This window comes from Paramormyrops kingsleyae, chromosome 2 (assembly GCF_048594095.1).
Source record: "Paramormyrops kingsleyae isolate MSU_618 chromosome 2, PKINGS_0.4, whole genome shotgun sequence".
Classification (NCBI taxonomy): domain Eukaryota; kingdom Metazoa; phylum Chordata; class Actinopteri; order Osteoglossiformes; family Mormyridae; genus Paramormyrops; species Paramormyrops kingsleyae.
Genome location: NC_132798.1, coordinates 19,279,737 through 19,297,637, shown reverse-complemented (window position 1 = coordinate 19,297,637; position 17,901 = coordinate 19,279,737). Strand labels below are relative to the sequence as shown.

Sequence of the window (17,901 nt, the reverse complement as noted above, 5' to 3'; positions counted from 1 at the left end):
GTTTCCTACTTGTTAGGTTGGTTAATCCTTTCATGTACTACATGGAGCAAGAAGGCATTAACCAGTATTTACTGTGACAGTTTTTCAGTTACTTAGGGTGAAAGTTAGAAGTAAGCCTAACGTCTTCACTCTGTTTGATCTTAAACATTAAGTGAACTGGCATAAATGTAATTTAATGAACTTAAATTTAACTTAAGTTTGAATATCCATAAATTGCTAGCATTAAGGTATCCTTGTACCAGGCAGTAATCACCATTCCAAAGCCTAACCTTGAGCAAATTAACCCTTAAACTCTCCAGTACACGAGAGCAGTTGCAAACGTACTGAAGCTGTCTGCTTTATGTCGCTTTTTTCCAAGCTGTCTGCATGTTGCAGGGAATTCAGGGATACCGGGTCACTGGGTTTCGCAGCCAACACACCACATGCTGGACACACTGTGGTTGGTACAATCTGTGGATCCAAATGTCCAGCATTTGCTGCATTTGGCTTCTGTGCGAGTTCATTTTTGTTTCTCTTCAAAGCCTCGTGAGGGCAGGCAATCCACGTGGACCCTGTATGTGATCATCAGGCCTTTGTTGGGTCCTGCACAACGGCCCACCGGCTCTAAAAAAAAAAAAAAAAATGGGTCAGACTGCAGACCGAACCCAAACGTCGTCTGTCTGACACATCGCCTCCAGTCAGCATTACGTTCTTATCATTTTATCACTTTTTTATGGCAAGTTTTCCGTGTAAACATTTGTGATGAATGGTGCGCTCATGCCGTATATTTTTTTATGTTTCCATAGAAACATGAAAACACTGCCCTCTTGCCTATCCCTTCCCTTTAATAATGTGCTTTTGGCCCAATCACAAGATCCCTTTAAATGGACCCGGGTGTCTAGCTGAATTACTGGCAGGGGTCTGTCCATGTCTCCTGCCTTTCCTATTGCCTGGCTTAATGGGTCCAATTAACCGCTAGTTATCTGTATTTATTATGCGTTATGCTTTTCCCTGAAACAGAGTTTAAATATAGTATTACCTCAAGGCTTAGGAAAACATCTGCATTCTCCAAATCAAATCTATCCAGGATGTCTTAATGACAGAGGCATTGAGGACCGAATAATCGTGAGGCATAATAAAAAAAAGACAACTGCACATAAAGTCACAAGCACCACTAGGAAAGGACTTTATCACCCTTGGATTTAGTGTGAGAATCCTTGGTCACTCTGCAGATTGAAATGGCCAATCTCTGATAAGTCTGCATCCTGATCCTGGGAGTTTTTCTTTACGGGTCTGTTAAGTTTAACTCTTAAATGTCATTAAGAGGTGCTCTGGATGTAGCAGAATGTTGTGGACCCCCCAGACTGAGCCGCATGTCCCCCCAAACCTGCACACACGCACAAAGCTTGCACCATAATCCTGAATAAGTATGCGATGCCTGGAAAGCTGTGCCCCCCCAGGACAGTTATTTGCAAAGCCACAGTAAGCTGTTAATGATGGATAATTTTCACCTGGTACTACGGCAGCAAAGAATCTCAGAAAAGCTGCTGCTGTTGCTTCGCAAGCAGAAACTTATCCTGAAAGTGACTTCAGGAAACTGGAAACTGTTCAGCTGTGTGTAAATCTCAAAAAAAAAAGCTTCGTCTAAGATCTGAATATTCAGCTTAACAAGAAACAACGGTAAAGACAGCCGCCCCGGGGTGTGAGGGCAGCCGCTCGAGAGCATGCATCCCCAAACATTTCCACCTATGACCCCTGAAATAACGATGTCAGCCTGACATGTGACCCCTGTTTTCTGACCAGGAGGTCCCCCAAGGTCCCCCAAGACAGATTTATCGTAGTGACTGGTTGCAGTTATGATTACGTTTATTTTTTATGTTTTTAAAATGTTATAAACATATTCTGGGAATCCTCTGTCGAACATCACCTTGCAAGCCCCTGGTCTACATAAGTCTTCCTCAGCCCAGTCCTTCAGGAGCCCAGAAAGGCCTCCCAGTTCCCAGCACACTTAAGTCTAACTGGAGGGGAAATGTAAACAGGAATATTGAGAAATAAAGCTAACTAGACGTGTGTGTCCCTTGTGCGTGCGTGCGTGGTCCAGATGTACCCTACCTTGTGGGGACCAACGCCTTACGGGGACCAGTTGCTGTGACTGCAGTCAAAAAACTGAAAATGCAAATAATCTTGTATTTTGTTTAGTTACTTATGGTTATAGTTAGGGCTGGTTAGGGTTGTCATAGTTACCATTAGCAGGCCTGTGTGTGTGTGTGTGTGTGTGTGTGTGTGTGTGTGTGTGTGAGAGAGAGAGAGAGAGAGAGAGATGCCAGGCTGATGCCAGCTGGAGGGGCATGAAGAACATTGCATTCATCATTTGTTCCTATCCAGCAGCCATGATTTCGGTATGATGACTATGACTAGTTGCACAGAGTTAGCAATAAACAGCAACCATAAAGCACTAGCAGGCATTCGTGATCAAGCAGCAGCAGGTCAGTTAATGATATGGTTTCTCCCGCTCATCCATCCTTGGACTGGAATTTTAGGACGCCGTTCATCGTTCATGAGCTGGTGACATTAAGCTGCTTGCAGGCCTCGTCACTGGGAAACCTCAGCTGTGTTTTTGATGACTTTGGATCCCATGACCCAGGTTTGGTCTTGTCTCCCCCAGGCCCGTCAGAGGTGGCGGCTTCAGTGAGGTTCAGCCGCCGTCCCACCTGCCCCGACACCTCGGTGGGGGCGCACATTCCCACCCCACCCCCATCTCGCCACAGGAAGAGCCACAGCCTGGGCAACAAGTGAGTGCTTCCCTCTCACCCCACAGTGTAAATGCCGGGTGCCTACCTTACTCTCCCTCTCACCCCACAGTGTAAATGCCGGGCGCCTGCCTTACTCTCCCTCTCACCCCACAGTGTAAATGCCGGGCGCCTGCCTTACTCTCCCTCTCACCCCACAGTGTAAATGCCGGGCGCCTGCCTTACTCTCCCTCTCACCCCGCAGTGTAAACGCCGGGCGCCTACCTTACTCTCCCTCTCGCCCCACAATGTAAACGCCGGGCGCCTACCTTACTCTCCCTCTCGCCCCACAGTGTAAACGCCGGGCGCCTACCTGACTCTCCCTCTCACCCCACAGTGTGAACACTGGGCGCCTACCTTACTCTCCCTCTCACCCCACAGTGTGAACACTGGGCGCCTATCTTACTCTCCCTCTCGCCCCACAGTGTAAATGCCGGGTGCCTACCTTACTCTCCCTCTCACCCCACAGTGTAAATGCCGGGCGCCTGCCTTACTCTCCCTCTCACCCCACAGTGTAAATGCCGGGCGCCTGCCTTACTCTCCCTCTCACCCCACAGTGTAAATGCCGGGCGCCTGCCTTACTCTCCCTCTCACCCCGCAGTGTAAACGCCGGGCGCCTACCTTACTCTCCCTCTCGCCCCACAATGTAAACGCCGGGCGCCTACCTTACTCTCCCTCTCGCCCCACAGTGTAAACGCCGGGCGCCTACCTGACTCTCCCTCTCACCCCACAGTGTGAACACTGGGCGCCTACCTTACTCTCCCTCTCACCCCACAGTGTGAACACTGGGCGCCTATCTTACTCTCCCTCTCGCCCCACAGTGTAAATGCCGGGTGCCTACCTTACTCTCCCTCTCACCCCGCAGTGTAAACGCCGGGCGCCTACCTTACTCTCCCTCTCGCCCCACAGTGTAAACGCTGGGCGCCTACCTGACTCTCCCTCTCACCCCACAGTGTGAACACTGGGCGCCTACCTTACTCTCCCTCTCACCCCACAGTGTGAACACTGGGCGCCTACCTTACTCTCCCTCTCGCCCCACAGTGTGAACACTGGGCGCCTACCTTACTCTCCCTCTCACCCCGCAGTGTAAACGCCGGGCGCCTACCTGACTCTCCCTCTCACCCGACAGTGTAAACGCTGGTTTTGATCCCATAGCATTGTTCTTCAGAATAAATCTATCAGTTTCCCAACCCACAGATGGTCCACATTTTTGCTCCCTCCCAGCTGAAATAGATAGAAGAATAGTGTGGTATGAGACCTAAAAAGTTCATTTTTCTAAAAAGTCAGCTGAAAAGGACCATTTTATTATAAACATTGTTGTGCTTATTTAGTGGGTAACATTCTTTCAGGCAGTTTGAGTCATGCAATTAATTGCTGAGAGGGTAGGACACACCACTCTGAAAAGAAGCAGGCATTTGGCCTGACTGGTAATGCAGTTGCATTTCGGCTCCACTAGAGGGAGTTAGATGATCAAATATGATGCCCGCTCAAACCTGTTCTACTTCCAGCCTCATGCATACGACCGGGCACAATCTGTGCCGCTTCTCATGCCTGTTTCCTCTTTTCCACGATTATTTTCCCTATTGCTTCCCGCCCTCCCCATCCCTCTCTGTCACCCTCAGCATGATGTGCCAGTTCAGCGTGGTGGAAAGCAAAAGTGCCACCTTCCCCACGGAGAAGCCCAGGCACCTGCTGGATGACAGCTTCCTGGAGTCCCAGAGCCCTGCCAGGAACCACACACATCACTCTGTCTTCACCAATGGCGTGTCTCTAGGTGCCAAAATCCCTGCCCCCTTTCCTGTCCACAACTCTCCTTAATCAAGGCCTTTAATTATCATTTGTATCTCACTTTGGGTAAAAGCATCTACTAAATAAATAAAATTTAATCTCCGGAGAAGTGCCTCGAACCTGGTCACTGATATTCTTCACAAACCCCCACAGGGTTTATCAGCCTCTGTGCTCCACTTCATCTTTTTGGGGAGACCATGGTGGGAATCTGTCTGACTCTCCTCTCTCATCCCCCCCCCCCATTTTTAGGTAGCAGTGAGAGTTCCTTCAGCGAGGACCTCTCCTCTGGGGTAGACAGGTGAGCTCCGCACGCTGCCGCCACACCTTACCCATAGCCGTTTCTCATCCTTTGTCCGCTAGAGTATGTTCCTGAAGCCCTCGTCAGCTTCTCTACATTTTGAGGATGCCCCCCCTCGTACTACTATGCTCCATTGTACCCTCAGCACTGCACCAGCGCCATGTGGCTCAGTGGGTCAGGGCGCTGTGCCTGCGGTCAGAAGGGTGACCGTTGGGCCCCTGAGCCAAACCCTTAATCCCCTGTTGGTCCAAGGACTGTCTGACTCTCAAAATAATGTATGCTGGTAAATACACAAAGCGCGGGTATGGGGAAGATGAACAAGGGGTTTCAGAATATTGCTCTGTGGGGTATGTATGCTGCACTTGAGTCTGAGGGCCCCCCGTCCAATGAGACGGCACCGCGGCCCAAACTGACGTGTAAATCTGCAAACAGGGGCCGCATGTATGCCACGCTGGGCCCCAACTGGAGGGTGCCGGTCCGGAACTCTCCACGGAGCCCCAGCTATGTCTTCAGGTAGAGTGCAGGTGGTGGTTGTGGTGCGGGGGGGGTGTGTCACAGGTGGTGGTGGTGGTGGGTTGCGGGGGGTGTCACAGGTGGTGGTGGTGGGTTGGGGGGGGGGTTGTCACAGGTGGCGGGAGGTTGGGTCATCACGGATCTCTGCATGCTTCACCGTCACGCTTGCCCCCCCCCCCTCCCATCCACGCCCCCCCCCCTCCCATCCCCCCCCATGCCCTTTGAGATGATGGGAGGTGGATTAATTGATCTGGGGCCTCCTGGCTGACGTCAGCATGGGTACAGGTGTCGCTGTTTGAATTGACCATTCCATCTCTCCCAGGGAGGGGGGAAGGCCCTCCTGTTTGCCGGGGCTCTGGGCTGTCAGCCTACCCATTAGCCGCCCCTGGTCACATGACATCACAGGCAGTTCTCGGGCGTGGGTTGGAACGCAGATGAGGTCTGGTCTCTCATTCCCAAAAATGCGTGCGGATGAGTAGCTGTACTGGTTTTCATGATGTTGAGCTGAAAGCTTTCGCTTGCTGGTGAGTTCACTCTCCATTAACCCATGCCCTCCAGGCTTTCTACTTGAAGTTTGCATCAGTCTCAGCCGGACGAGCTTATGTGCCTTTTGGCATGAACAGTGTTAACTGGGCCAGCCCGACACTTTTTGGTACCTTAAGCAAAATTTGATCAATCTAGTTGTCATCTGTCGTCTACCTTCCCATTCTGAACAGATGAGCCCTAAGCTGCTTGTTTGCTTATGCCTTGGGTTGGCCCAATCTTGTAGCCAATAAGAGGGCAAGAGAGCAAGGAAACAAGTGAAGGCTGAACCAATGATCATCCTGTGTCGCTGGGAGCTTTAACAGGACTGCTCTGCAGTATCTCCAGAACAGTGGATTCTTGAAATTGAGTTTTCCAGGGGCCTGTCTTGCTGGCTTTGCGGTGCTTCTACCTACTGTGTCACAGAGCACGCCCTGTAGCGCCACACCCTTCACATTCCTGCACATTCATACTTGTGGTCCATCTTTGGTCCGATTTCCTTTCTGAATTCCTGCTACTATTCCCTGAACAATGAACGACTGAGATGCATTTGCGTCACAGCGTGGACCGTCAGCACTGTTTTGATTTTCCAGTGGAACCTGCCTTCACGTACGGCCCCCAAACCTGGTGCGTTGGCAGTAGGTGGTAATGGGAGAAATTGGGAGTCTCAAAGCTCTTCAGCAAGAGCTAACACCCCCGAGGCAGGGGGAGGGGGGGTCCAGAGGCCCCGCCTCTTTCCAGCCAGGTGGGGCTGCACACCTGTGAGACTGGAAGGACTGGCAGTGGAGGGGGACGACTTCGTCATCATTGCTCACCATCGCATTTCATAGAAGCGGAATGTAAATGCACCTCTTTCATTGAGGGCTTTTTTTGTTTTGATAAATGTCTTCTCCACAGATTATGAATACACACCCGTCCCTGGCACAGATCATTTCTTGTAATTTGTGCATCACACTGGGAGACTAATCATCACCTTTGTTTGAAAGACTGGCACCTCTGTCCCAGAAGGTTACAGATCAGTTGACTTACACCCCCTATATTAACGACGTGCTTCCTTAAGAGCAGAATATCTTGTCCTCTTTATTGATAATTACCAATTGTTTCCCTGAAGTGGAATATTCTAAGTGCTGTGGAATGGGGGTGTGAGTGGATCGTGCCGTAATCAGGGGTCACATTCTCAGGCTAACTGCTTCAGGATATCCTGGGAAAACTTGGACTGGGGCTTTCTGGGACAGAATTTTGGGATCACCACACAGGATATCGCTATGAAATAACTGGGATCAGAAACCTAACTGGTTTTAGGATCCACTGGCCAACTCATGCCGCAGGTTGTAGGGTAACATCCCGTTCTGTTCGAACCCCACAGCCCGTCTGGTGCCAACTCTACGTACGAGTTCAGCACCATGAGCAGCATCACCATAGAGGGGGCGTTGCGAAGGAAGACTCTGCTGAAAGAGGGCAGGAAGCCCACGGTGAGTGACGCCCTGGTCCCCATGGACGGAGCTTCTGTCCCTTGGATTTATCGAAGATTTAATATAATGAGGCTAGCAGATACTTTTGTTAACATGGAACAGAGACTCACTTAAAAAGGAATGGAAGCCTCAGGAAATGGTATTTTCTCCAGGTCTGTTATCGTAAGGTTTCCAGCCGAGGAACAGTGTGTCCCAGGCTGAAGTCCAGGGGCCTTTTTAAAAAAAATAAAAATCCGAGTTGCCACCCAGGATCATTCCGTATTGAAAAATTAAACAATGTGTCCCATTTTGAACCAATACAGGACATGATTCATCCTGTAATTTTAATCTTACCCACCCACCTTCTCCACAAATTTTTTATTTTTATTTTTTATTGCAAACCCTGCTGCCCTACATCATGGGATCATGGTAAATAGTAGGGGGGGCCTTTGACTGTGGTAATGCACCTCTGAGGAACAATGGTACTGTATCCTAGGGCTGAGCTATATCATGTTGGTTTATATTATATGGCGCATGCACAATAATCACCAGGGGTTCAGGTCAGAGGCAAAGCATTTGGGTGGACGCCAGCTTTTGGTACTATACAGATGTTTATTTACAGCCATAATTTGGTAAGCAGATTAGTAGTGCAGCTACAGTATTAATGAGATGTGTTTTATAACACCCAAAAGTTAGTTATTTGTATAAACCTGGCGTATCTTTATGTTTATTAAATTCGGATATGCACTGTAGCGGGACACACCACATAATAGTTTTGGTATATTATGGTTTTGTATACTTCAGTGCGATATGCACTGTAGCGGGACACACCACATAATAGTTTTGGTATATTATGGTTTTGTATACTTCAGTGCGATATGCACTGTAGCGGGGCACACCACATAATACAGTTTTGGTATATTATGGTTTAGTATACTTCAGTGCGATATGCACTGTAGTGGGGCACACCACATAATACAGTTTTGGTATATTATGGTTTAGTATACTTCAGTGCGATATGCACTGTAGTGGGGCACACCACATAATACAGTTTTGGTATATTATGGTTTAGTATACTTCAGTGCGATATGCACTGTAGTGGGGCACACCACATAATACAGTTTTGGTATATTATGGTTTAGTATACTTCAGTGCGATATGCACTGTAGTGGGGCACACCACATAATACAGTTTTGGTATATTATGGTTTAGTATACTTCAGTGCGATATGCACTGTAGTGGGGCACACCACATAATACAGTTTTGGTATACAGTAAAACCTCGGATTGCGAGCATAATTAGTTCCGGAAACGTGCTCGTAATTCAAAGCACTTGTATATCAAAGCGTATTTTCCCATTAGAAATAATGGAAACTCAGATGATTCATTCCACAACCCAAAAATATTCATATAAAAATGATTGATAAAAAATATAAAGTAAAAATACATAAAACAAATTATTCTGCACTTTACCTTTGAAAAGAATCGTGGATGGTGTGAGGGAGATGAGAGAGAGGAGAAGAGGAGGGTTATTTTTAGAGTTGAGCCGGATACTCGGCTGAAACGAGTATCCGGTACGGATAAAGCACTTTTGACGAGTACGAGTATCATACGAGTAATACAAGTCAATATCTGTGCTCGGATTGAATAAAAATTCTCATTGGGTAGCTGACTGTGTCTGCGTTCTGTGATAGACTAGTCACAGCGCCCCTCCCCTACACACATACAGATTTATTGTGTTGCTGTGTCCCGCTCTGCTCACTCACACACAGAACACTGAGAAGAGAAGAGAATAGCGCTCTCTCTCTCTCTCTGTCGCTCCCTCAGTCACTCAGGATCGCGGGTTTTTTTCCGTTAACGTTTAGGGTTTCTTCAGCTTCAGGTTTGTTTGTAGAATGCGACTCGCGTCTCTGCCTGTCAGAGTTTTTTTTTTCTTTTTTAAACCGTCAGCTGGCTCTAGCCAGTTTTTTTTTACTTCACGCACTGAGTGTCTGACACTTTCTTGCTGTATTTTATAAAAAAAAATAAAGGTAGTTGTGGTATAATTAATATTACAAATTAAGCTACACACACAAACACACACACACACACACACACACTCCCCCCCCCTCTCTCTTTCTCTCTCTCTCTGTCTCTCTCTTACTCACTCACTCACTCACACACACTCACACATACCTGGTGTGGAAATAAAAAAAATAAAAAAGAACCAAAAAAAAAAGAAATCACACTGATCATAAAAAAATTAAAAGTTAAAAAAAGAAAGTTATGTTGAGATGAAAACTCTTGTTCATTACATTTTACTTCATAATTGCAACCGCATGTGTTGTATTCATTGTTGCAAAACTTGTTCTGTATATAGTTCGTTTGTTATCGTGATCAAAACCACTGATCTGAAGCTCAATGCTGATGCTGTCATGTAAATAGTTTTCTAATCTGCAATAAATATAACAATTTCTGATCAACCCATATCAATCAGACAAAGTGTATACGTAATACTCGTATTGCAAGACCTTGCTTGTTTATCAAGTTAAAATTTATTTTAAATTTTTGCCTGTCTTACAAAATACTCGCAAACTAAGTTACTTGCAATCCTAGGTTTGACTGTATTATGTTTGGTATACTTTAATGCGATATGCACTGAAGTGGTGGTGAAGAAAGGTACAGCATAGCAGCCACGGCATCTTTTAAGAGGGGATCTTGTGGATAAACAACATAATGGTGGTGTGGTGGTACTTTCTGCAGTTTAGTAGTACCCTGTGATTGGCTCGTATCCTGCCCAGGGTATACCCCACCCTAGTGCCCTGTGATTGGCTGGGATTCTATCCAGGGTGTACCCTTACCTAGTGCCCTGTGATTGGCTGGGATTCTATCCAGGGTGTACCCTTACCTAGTGCCCTGTGATTGGCTCGGATCTTGTCCAGGGTGTACCCTTGCCTAGTGCCCTGTGATTGGCTCGGATCTTGTCCAGGGTGTACCCTTGCCTAGTGCCCTGTGAATGATTGGGATCCTGTCCAGGGTGTACCCTAGCTTAGTGTCCTGTGATTGGGTGAGATCTGACCACCTTCTGGGATAGACTACAGGCCCCCTGCCACCCTGACCAGGATAAGCATTTACAAGTTGTATGTTTTAGGGAAATGAAGCCAGTGCTGCCTCCCCTGTAGAGACCCAGAAGTATATCTTGAGTAGACTCTCACACAAGTTACATCCATGCCGAATGTTAGCTGTCACGGTTATTCTATTCTTCCCCCTCTTCCTTCCCGTGCCCATAGCTATCCTCCTGGACGCGCTACTGGATCGCCCTGTCCGGCTCCACCCTCATCTATTTCGCGGCCAAAGCCCTGCGACCCACCGAGAGGAAACACGTGAGTGCCCGTGCATCCAGCGCCTCTGTGTGGTTATGAGCCACAGGACGAGGCGCTTTTGCCATGACAGAGCGTCAGGCTGTGGCTCTGCTTCATGGGAAGTACTGATAACTCACAGAGCATGCATGTCTGTTCATGTCGCTGTGTCGTGTGCTGATGTGCTTTTAAATGGTATGGAAAATTCCAGTACAAGTCAACGCCCTGTAAAAAGACAACCATCACTGGCTGGATGCCAGTGCTGCCAGACAACCCAGACCATCCCAACATTTTCCAGCTGAACGACCCAGATAAAGGTGAGATAGGACAGGTCCCAGTCTGGGGACAGCACTATTTCTGGAGCCTTTGCTGTGTCCATGTCAGAGTGAATCAAGGTGGTCCATCACATTGAACTCTTAGTAACGAACACGGTCCAAAAGATGAGTGTCCATGTTTAGCATGCTGGTGGCTACAGGTCTGAGCCTGTTCCCTCCACAGGGAACGTTTACAAGTTCCAGACGGGATCGAGGTTTTCTGCAATCATCTGGCACAAGCACCTGGAAGAGGCCTGCAGGAGCAGCCGGCCACAGGTTCGAGCGCCGTCACCCAGCTAAGAGCTGGAGTACCACTAATGAAATGTTAAAAACGTGCAAACAGGACATGTAGTGCTAACCGAGAAGCATGTGTGATCAGCGGCTGTTTGGTGTTTGCATTTGTCTTTGGTCTGTAGGCCTGTAATACAGAAGCTGGCCAAGAGTGATAATTTCTTAACAGACTGATGTTTAGCAGAAAACGGTCATGTTGGTATGATGTCTCACAGCATTCCAAGAAAAATGCAAGGTTGCTGAACAGCACTGAATCTTTCACTTGTGATGCACCTTTCTGGCACAGAACGTTATGAAGCTTTGCTCATGAGATGCCGTGATTCATATTTTAAGGGTATCCAAGGAACCTGAAGGCTTTCAGTCACCTTTCATCACAATGCCAACCCACACACGTAGGGAGTGCTGTGTAGCTTAGTGGCTTAGAGATCCTTTCCCATATCTGGTCATGTATACAGATCCTGTGGCTGAGACAGTCATTTCACTGTCTGGGGCTTAACTTCCAGTCGCTGCAGGAACTGGCTGTCCCTGTTTTTTCAAACTATGCTTTGGATAAAGTAACTGTAATGTATTATAAAGTCATCATATAACAGTCGGGTTGTTCTTATGCTAACTGACCGTTTGCCTTTATCCCAAACTGTCTGTGACACTCAATTAGCACATCATACCTGTCAAAATAACTACACAGAGAGAACTGTCATCTCCAGTTCCACAGCATGTAGCTATGAAAGGCAAGAATAATTCTAACGCCGACTCTCCCCTCCCTGCTAGATCCCCACCAACCTCATGTCATTTGAGTAGTCCTATGCCAGAGGAGATGCCTTGGAGAAAAGTGCCAAATTCATCCGTATGGGAAACGCGACTTGACAAGCACAGCTGGAGCCTCCATGGGGTGTAAATCAACACCGGCACAGTTTGGCACAGACTGCCGTCGCAGTTCTGTGAGGTAGTGCACCGGAAAGCTCCAGCGTGGCATGAACTTTTGGCATCTGGATCTGCAACGAGCAGCAGGGACAACTCCGGAGCAGAGAGCTGAGACTGATGGGCACTGAAGGCAATCTGCTGCGGAGGATGGGGCTGGGGTACGGATACGGAAACCCGATTCCACAGAAGGCGGAACTGTCCCGGCAACTACGCACAGAGAATGCTTCTCATTGTAGATTTTCTTTTTCTCCGTTTGTCTTTAGTTAGGATGCTTATTCACAGCGGAAGCGAGAAGCCAACCCATGTTGGGTTTAACAGACGGATGAGTGGAATGTACAGAGAAATATACAAAACAGTGTTAGAAGAGCAGAGTGCTGCTGAGGTACATGAAGGATGTAGACTCTCCGGGGACCTGCCAGGGCCACAGGGCCCGCGGCCCCTCTACTCTACTCTCCTCATAGTGCTGGCAGCCAGCATGCTTTGGAACCCTAAGATGAAGTAAATTTACCACTCTCCAACACGTGCAGCACACGTGTGATACGCGACATACCAAGCAGTCCTGCTGGCTGTAGATGTGTAAATAAATAAAAACGACAGTCTCCAAAACCCACATGCCATTTTTTTTCATTCAATTTGTATTGTTTTCTGTTTTTTTGTTGAAGCACATTCATATTCAGCATTGTATGGTTAAATTAGACCTAATATTGAGTTGCGATGCCATTTCACCTATTCAGACATGAGAAGTGGTCCTAGGATTTAATTTATTTAAATGTTTGCTGTATACTTCCATGCAGTATAAATATGGCATTAGAAAGTTAGCATAATTCAGTGTTCAGTATGAAAGGTATGCTACATCATACGCAACCTCTGAGAGGCCTGTCCGCACCTCGAAAAATGAATTTGAACGAGGGCATCACAGGATCTTTATTTATTTATTATTTATAAATTGAAATGAGTCACTTGGGTAATGTGACCCCTTCAAAAGGATACTTCCCACTAAGCAATGAATTCATCAATTAAAAACCTGTGTTTACTACTTAGCATCTAATATGACCAGTTGTACTGGTTTTGTGGGGGGAGGGACTATAACGGTCAATATGTTATTGTTGTTTTTTGTTTGTGTTTTTTTTCCTGAAAACCACAAAATGCTGTGGGCATAATTTCCTGTGTTGACGTCTGTACAGCATTTGTGACGTTAGATTATTCTGTCCAATGAAGAAGGAAACTGAATTCCTTCTGTTGTACATTTTACCTTGGATTTAATTTAAAAACATCTTTAGTAACGCTTGTAAGACAGACGCATTTTAGCATATCAGTGAGTGACATAAAATCATTGTTAAATTAGTTTTATGTTCAGTGCCACAGATGGACAGAATGTCATTGAATTTCTAAATCCATAATCAGCATGTCAAGAAAACAATTAAATCAGTCATTTTACTAAATAACAGCTGCCCCCTTCCTTCCATCATCGTGAGGCGTAAACAGTAGATGCAGGCTTTATGTATTTTTCTGGACTTGGGTTTGTGTCCGGAATGCCCTGCCTCACTCTACTACAGCCTTGACAGCATGACAGAACACAGCCCATCATTCAGCTCGATCGATCTCAGGGCAGAATGAGGGCATATTACCCGGCCGGTACAGTGCCATGTCATGCCACACCGCTATCAATCTCTACTTGTTCACAAAAAGATTTAAAAAAAAAAAAACTACTACAAATCACGAGTTTACAGTTTACAAAAAACAGTAGCAATACCCATAGCATTAGACGTACAAATGAACTAAGGTAAAATTAGTAAAATTATTGGAAAAGGCCTTGTGTGTCTTAAAGATAAAAATCCTACAACGGTGAGGTGTTTAAAAGTCTAATGAATCTGAACAATGAAGATGAATGGGTATTACCTGGAAGCAGTTATTTTGTACATAGAAATGGACATTGCAATGTTTAGCTATAGAGTGCCAAAACGCATGGTTTATCCCGTCTTGTACACAGAAGAATATGAACTGGGCTTAATTAAACTGACTTTTTTAAAATGTGGTTTTGTTTGCAAAGGAGAGTCTGCTTCAGGAAGACGCTGCATGTTCGTGTTAAAAGGAAATGCTTTTCTCTGCTATCTGTATTTTTTTCTGCTACCTACTATCAGTTCTACTGACCATGTGAATATTTTGCTAACTTATTTGTTACCTTTGACCTTGTGATAAGTTGCTGTATTTTTTTCAGCTTGTAACGGTGACAGTTTCTCAGATTAAAAAAAAAAAATCTTTCTGTAAATGATGAAGTGTTTTTGCTTGGGTTTTTCTGCATTTTAATTGGGGTTAAATGTTAAATTAGAATTTAAATTAGAAGTCAGTAAGACCCCACCCCAGAATATTGTGTGCAGGTTTGGTCACCATACCTTAAAAAGGACATTGCTGCCTTGGAAAGGGTGCAACGTAGGGCTACAAGAATGATTCCTGGTCTTAGAGGAATGTTTTATGAGGAGAGGTTAGCTGAGCTGAATCTGTTTAGCCTCGAGCAAAGGAGAATAAGGGGGGACATGATCCAGGTATATAAGATTCTAACAGGTTTGGATGCTGTTCAACCAAATAGTTACTTCAGCATTAGTTTAAATTCAAGAACTCGTGGCCATAGGTGGAAATTAGCGGGAGAACATTTCAAACTGGATTTAAGGAAGCACTTCTTTACACAGCGTGTAGTCAGAGTATGGAATAGTCTTCCTGATAACGTAGTGCAAGCTGAATCCTTGGGTTCCTTTAAATCAGAGCTAGATAAGATTTTAACAACTCTGAGCTATTAGTTAAGTTCTCCCCAAGCGAGCTCGATGGGCCGAATGGCTTCCTCTCGTTTGTATAGTTCTTATGTTCTTAAATGCCTGTATTCTGAGAGACTGGAGCAGAAATTCACATCGAACAACTCAGCTTCCGTTTGGAAAGGACTTCAAATCACCAGCTACAAACCCAAAACCCCCCACTCCATCAAACACCTGAGCCTTGCCAACGAACTGAACAAATTCTACTGTCAATTTGAAAAACAAAGGGACATTCCTGACACCACCCCTAGTGTGCACAGCCATCAGCATCAGTCCACCGGCACCCCCACTCAACCATCCATCACCACAATGGGGGCTGGGACCACTACAAGGGGGGCTCCAAACTGCCCCCTCCCTCCACCACAACAACCCTCATTCTTTCTTAGTGGCACGTTAACAAGATGCTCAAGCGTCAGAACCCAGACTCTGTCTCCCCTGCCACACTGAAGCATTGTGCTGACCAACTGTCTCCAGTACTCACAGACATTTTCAACACCTCCCTGGAGACTTGCCATATGCCAGACTGCTTCAAAACCTCCACCATCGTTCCCATCCCCAAAAGGCCCAGGATCACAGGACTGAATGACTACAGAACCATCTCCAAGACCTCAGCAGTAAAGAAGTTATTTGAACGTCTTGTACAGTTTCATCTCAAATTTGACACTGTCTCTCTCCTGCACTCAATGCGGTTTGCCTACAGAGCCAATAGGTTCACAGACAACGCTGTCAACATGGGTCTTCATTTCATCCTCCAACACTTGGATTCTCCTGGATCCTAAGCCAGAATCCTTTTTGTGGACTTCAGTTCTGCATTTAATGCGGTCATCCCAGATCATCCCAGGACAAGCTCTCCCAGCAGGGTGTGCCAAACTCCACCTGCAGGTGGATCACCAACTTCTTTTCCAACAGGAAGCAGCATGTTAAGCTGAGAAAGCACATCTCTGACCCATAAGCACCAGTTCCCCTCAAAGCTGCGTCCGGTCACCCCTGTTGTTCTCCTTGTACACCAACAGCTGCACCTCCAGTCATGAGTCTGTCAAGCTACTGAAGTTTGCGGACGACACCACCCTCATTGGGCTCATCTCTAGTGGGGATGAATCCATCTACAAGAGGGAAATTCACCATCTGGTGACCTGGTACAGACAGAATAATTTGGAGTTCAATGCTCTAAAGACAGTGGAGATAGTAGTGAACTTCTGGGGCAACCGAGTTTCATCCACCCTTTATGTTGGTGTTTCCAGTGTTTCCAGAAGGAGGTGTTTCATCTCACAAGGCATCCTGGATATTATTGAGAGGAGTTGCAGCGCATGACTTGATAGCAACTCCAGCCTGTATCGGGAACTGAGGAGGATGGCTGTGAGAGCTCTGAGGGCAGATAAGTAGCTGTTTGTAACACGAATCTGTGAGCAGGTGACATACCATCTGTGGTCTAGTGACCCACATCCTGCTTACAGAGGAATCGAAGCATTACGCACATCTCAATCTGTTCCTCAGAGGCTTGCACTCAGGGTGAGTAATGGAACGGTCCTTAAAGATGACACTGCAGTTGTGACCCACTGGGCTGGCTACTTTAAGCAGTTGTTTAAAGCTGACCCTCCAGCTAGGATGTTGGAGATCTCTGGGTCCATGGTTCTCGAAGCTGACTCTCCGATCAGCTGTGAACCACCCAGTCTCACTGAGATTGCAAGGGTGGTGAATCAGCTAGGGGTAGGGAAGGCCGCAGGGATCTGTGGTATCGGGGGTGAACTTCTCCAGGCTGGTGGTAAGGCTGTCCTCCTGGCATTGCAGGCAATTCTTGCTTCCATTTGGGAGTCAGGCATCATCCCAACTGACTGGAAAACGGCACTTATGGTCCATATCTGGAAAGGGAAGGGTGATCACCTGGATTGCAGCAACTACAGGGGGATAACACTGCTCTCAGTGCCAGGTAAGGTCCTTGCTAGGGTCATCCTTAACAGGATCCGTGATCACTTGGTTGTCTGTCAGCGACTACTAACCCTAACTTTTGCTAAACTGCTAGTGTGATTCCCAAACCATAATGTCACTTCTGCACAGCAGAACATTTTTCATTTCTTCACACAAATTTCCCAATACTTCAGTACACGGTTTTGTTCAGTTGTCTTAATTTGGCACAATTATCAGCTGCTTTAGTCTAGTTCAATGGTTCTCAATCTTTTTCACTTGGTTGTCTGTCAGCGACATTCATGTCTCTGGTGACTCTTCCTATGAAGTCAGCAGATGGATTGGAAGAGCATGGGGGGTCATGAGGTCACTGGAAAGGGGTGTGTGGCGTTCCCGATATCTTTGCAAGTCTTTAGAGTCCTGGTGCTCCCTGTCTTGCTGTAAGGCTGTGAGACATGAGTGACCTGAGATGAAGACTTGACTCCTTCAGTACTGTGTCTCTTCGGAGAATCCTTGGGTACTGCTTAGGGGTGCACCGATTGCAGTTTTCTGGCCGATCAACGATCACCGATCCTTAGGCAACCTTACCTGCCGATCTCGATTTTTTTTTGCCGATCTTGTTTCTTTCATAACTAAAAGACAGTTACTTCAATGTTTCCATTTTTATTGAGTAAATTGATATGAATACTCACAAAACATGAGGTAGTGTCCTCAAATATAAATGAACATATAAATGAGCATTGCTGTTTGAAGTACAAAATCATATTTTTTCTTCCAGACTTTAATTTCTCTAATTTTGTAAAAAAAATATATATATATAGCTGTTATGACACACTTGTCCAAAAAATAGGGAGGGAGGCAGCCTGCACTGCACCTCTCTCGGGAATGGGAGAAAAGGCTGATTTAACCCTCTGGGGCCTAGGGGTAGGAAACACACTTTCACTGACTGGGGCATGATCACACATTTCATCACACTTAATTCATGGCAA

The 17,901-nt window shown here is 46.4% G+C and overlaps 1 protein-coding gene across 4 annotated transcripts in view; it reads left to right on the top strand.

Annotated features, from left to right (window-relative positions):
* ralgps1 (Ral GEF with PH domain and SH3 binding motif 1) overlaps nucleotides 1-14,475 on the top strand; it is a 117,519-nt gene extending 103,044 nt beyond the window's left edge. For 3 of the 4 annotated variants that reach the window (XM_023840717.2, XM_023840716.2, XM_023840720.2), the window contains 9 exons: nucleotides 2,645-2,771; nucleotides 4,391-4,542; nucleotides 4,806-4,854; nucleotides 5,287-5,367; nucleotides 7,256-7,361; nucleotides 10,609-10,701; nucleotides 10,889-10,994; nucleotides 11,176-11,267; nucleotides 12,051-14,475. In XM_023840717.2, coding sequence (XP_023696485.1) covers nucleotides 2,645-2,771; nucleotides 4,391-4,542; nucleotides 4,806-4,854; nucleotides 5,287-5,367; nucleotides 7,256-7,361; nucleotides 10,609-10,701; nucleotides 10,889-10,994; nucleotides 11,176-11,267; nucleotides 12,051-12,080 — 836 coding nt within the window. In that variant the 3' untranslated portion in view covers nucleotides 12,081-14,475. The remainder of the gene's footprint in view (nucleotides 1-2,644; nucleotides 2,772-4,390; nucleotides 4,543-4,805; nucleotides 4,855-5,286; nucleotides 5,368-7,255; nucleotides 7,362-10,608; nucleotides 10,702-10,888; nucleotides 10,995-11,175; nucleotides 11,268-12,050) is intronic. The other variant, XM_023840718.2, reaches the window with a different exon arrangement.
* The last annotated feature ends 3,426 nt before the right edge of the window (nucleotides 14,476-17,901 follow it).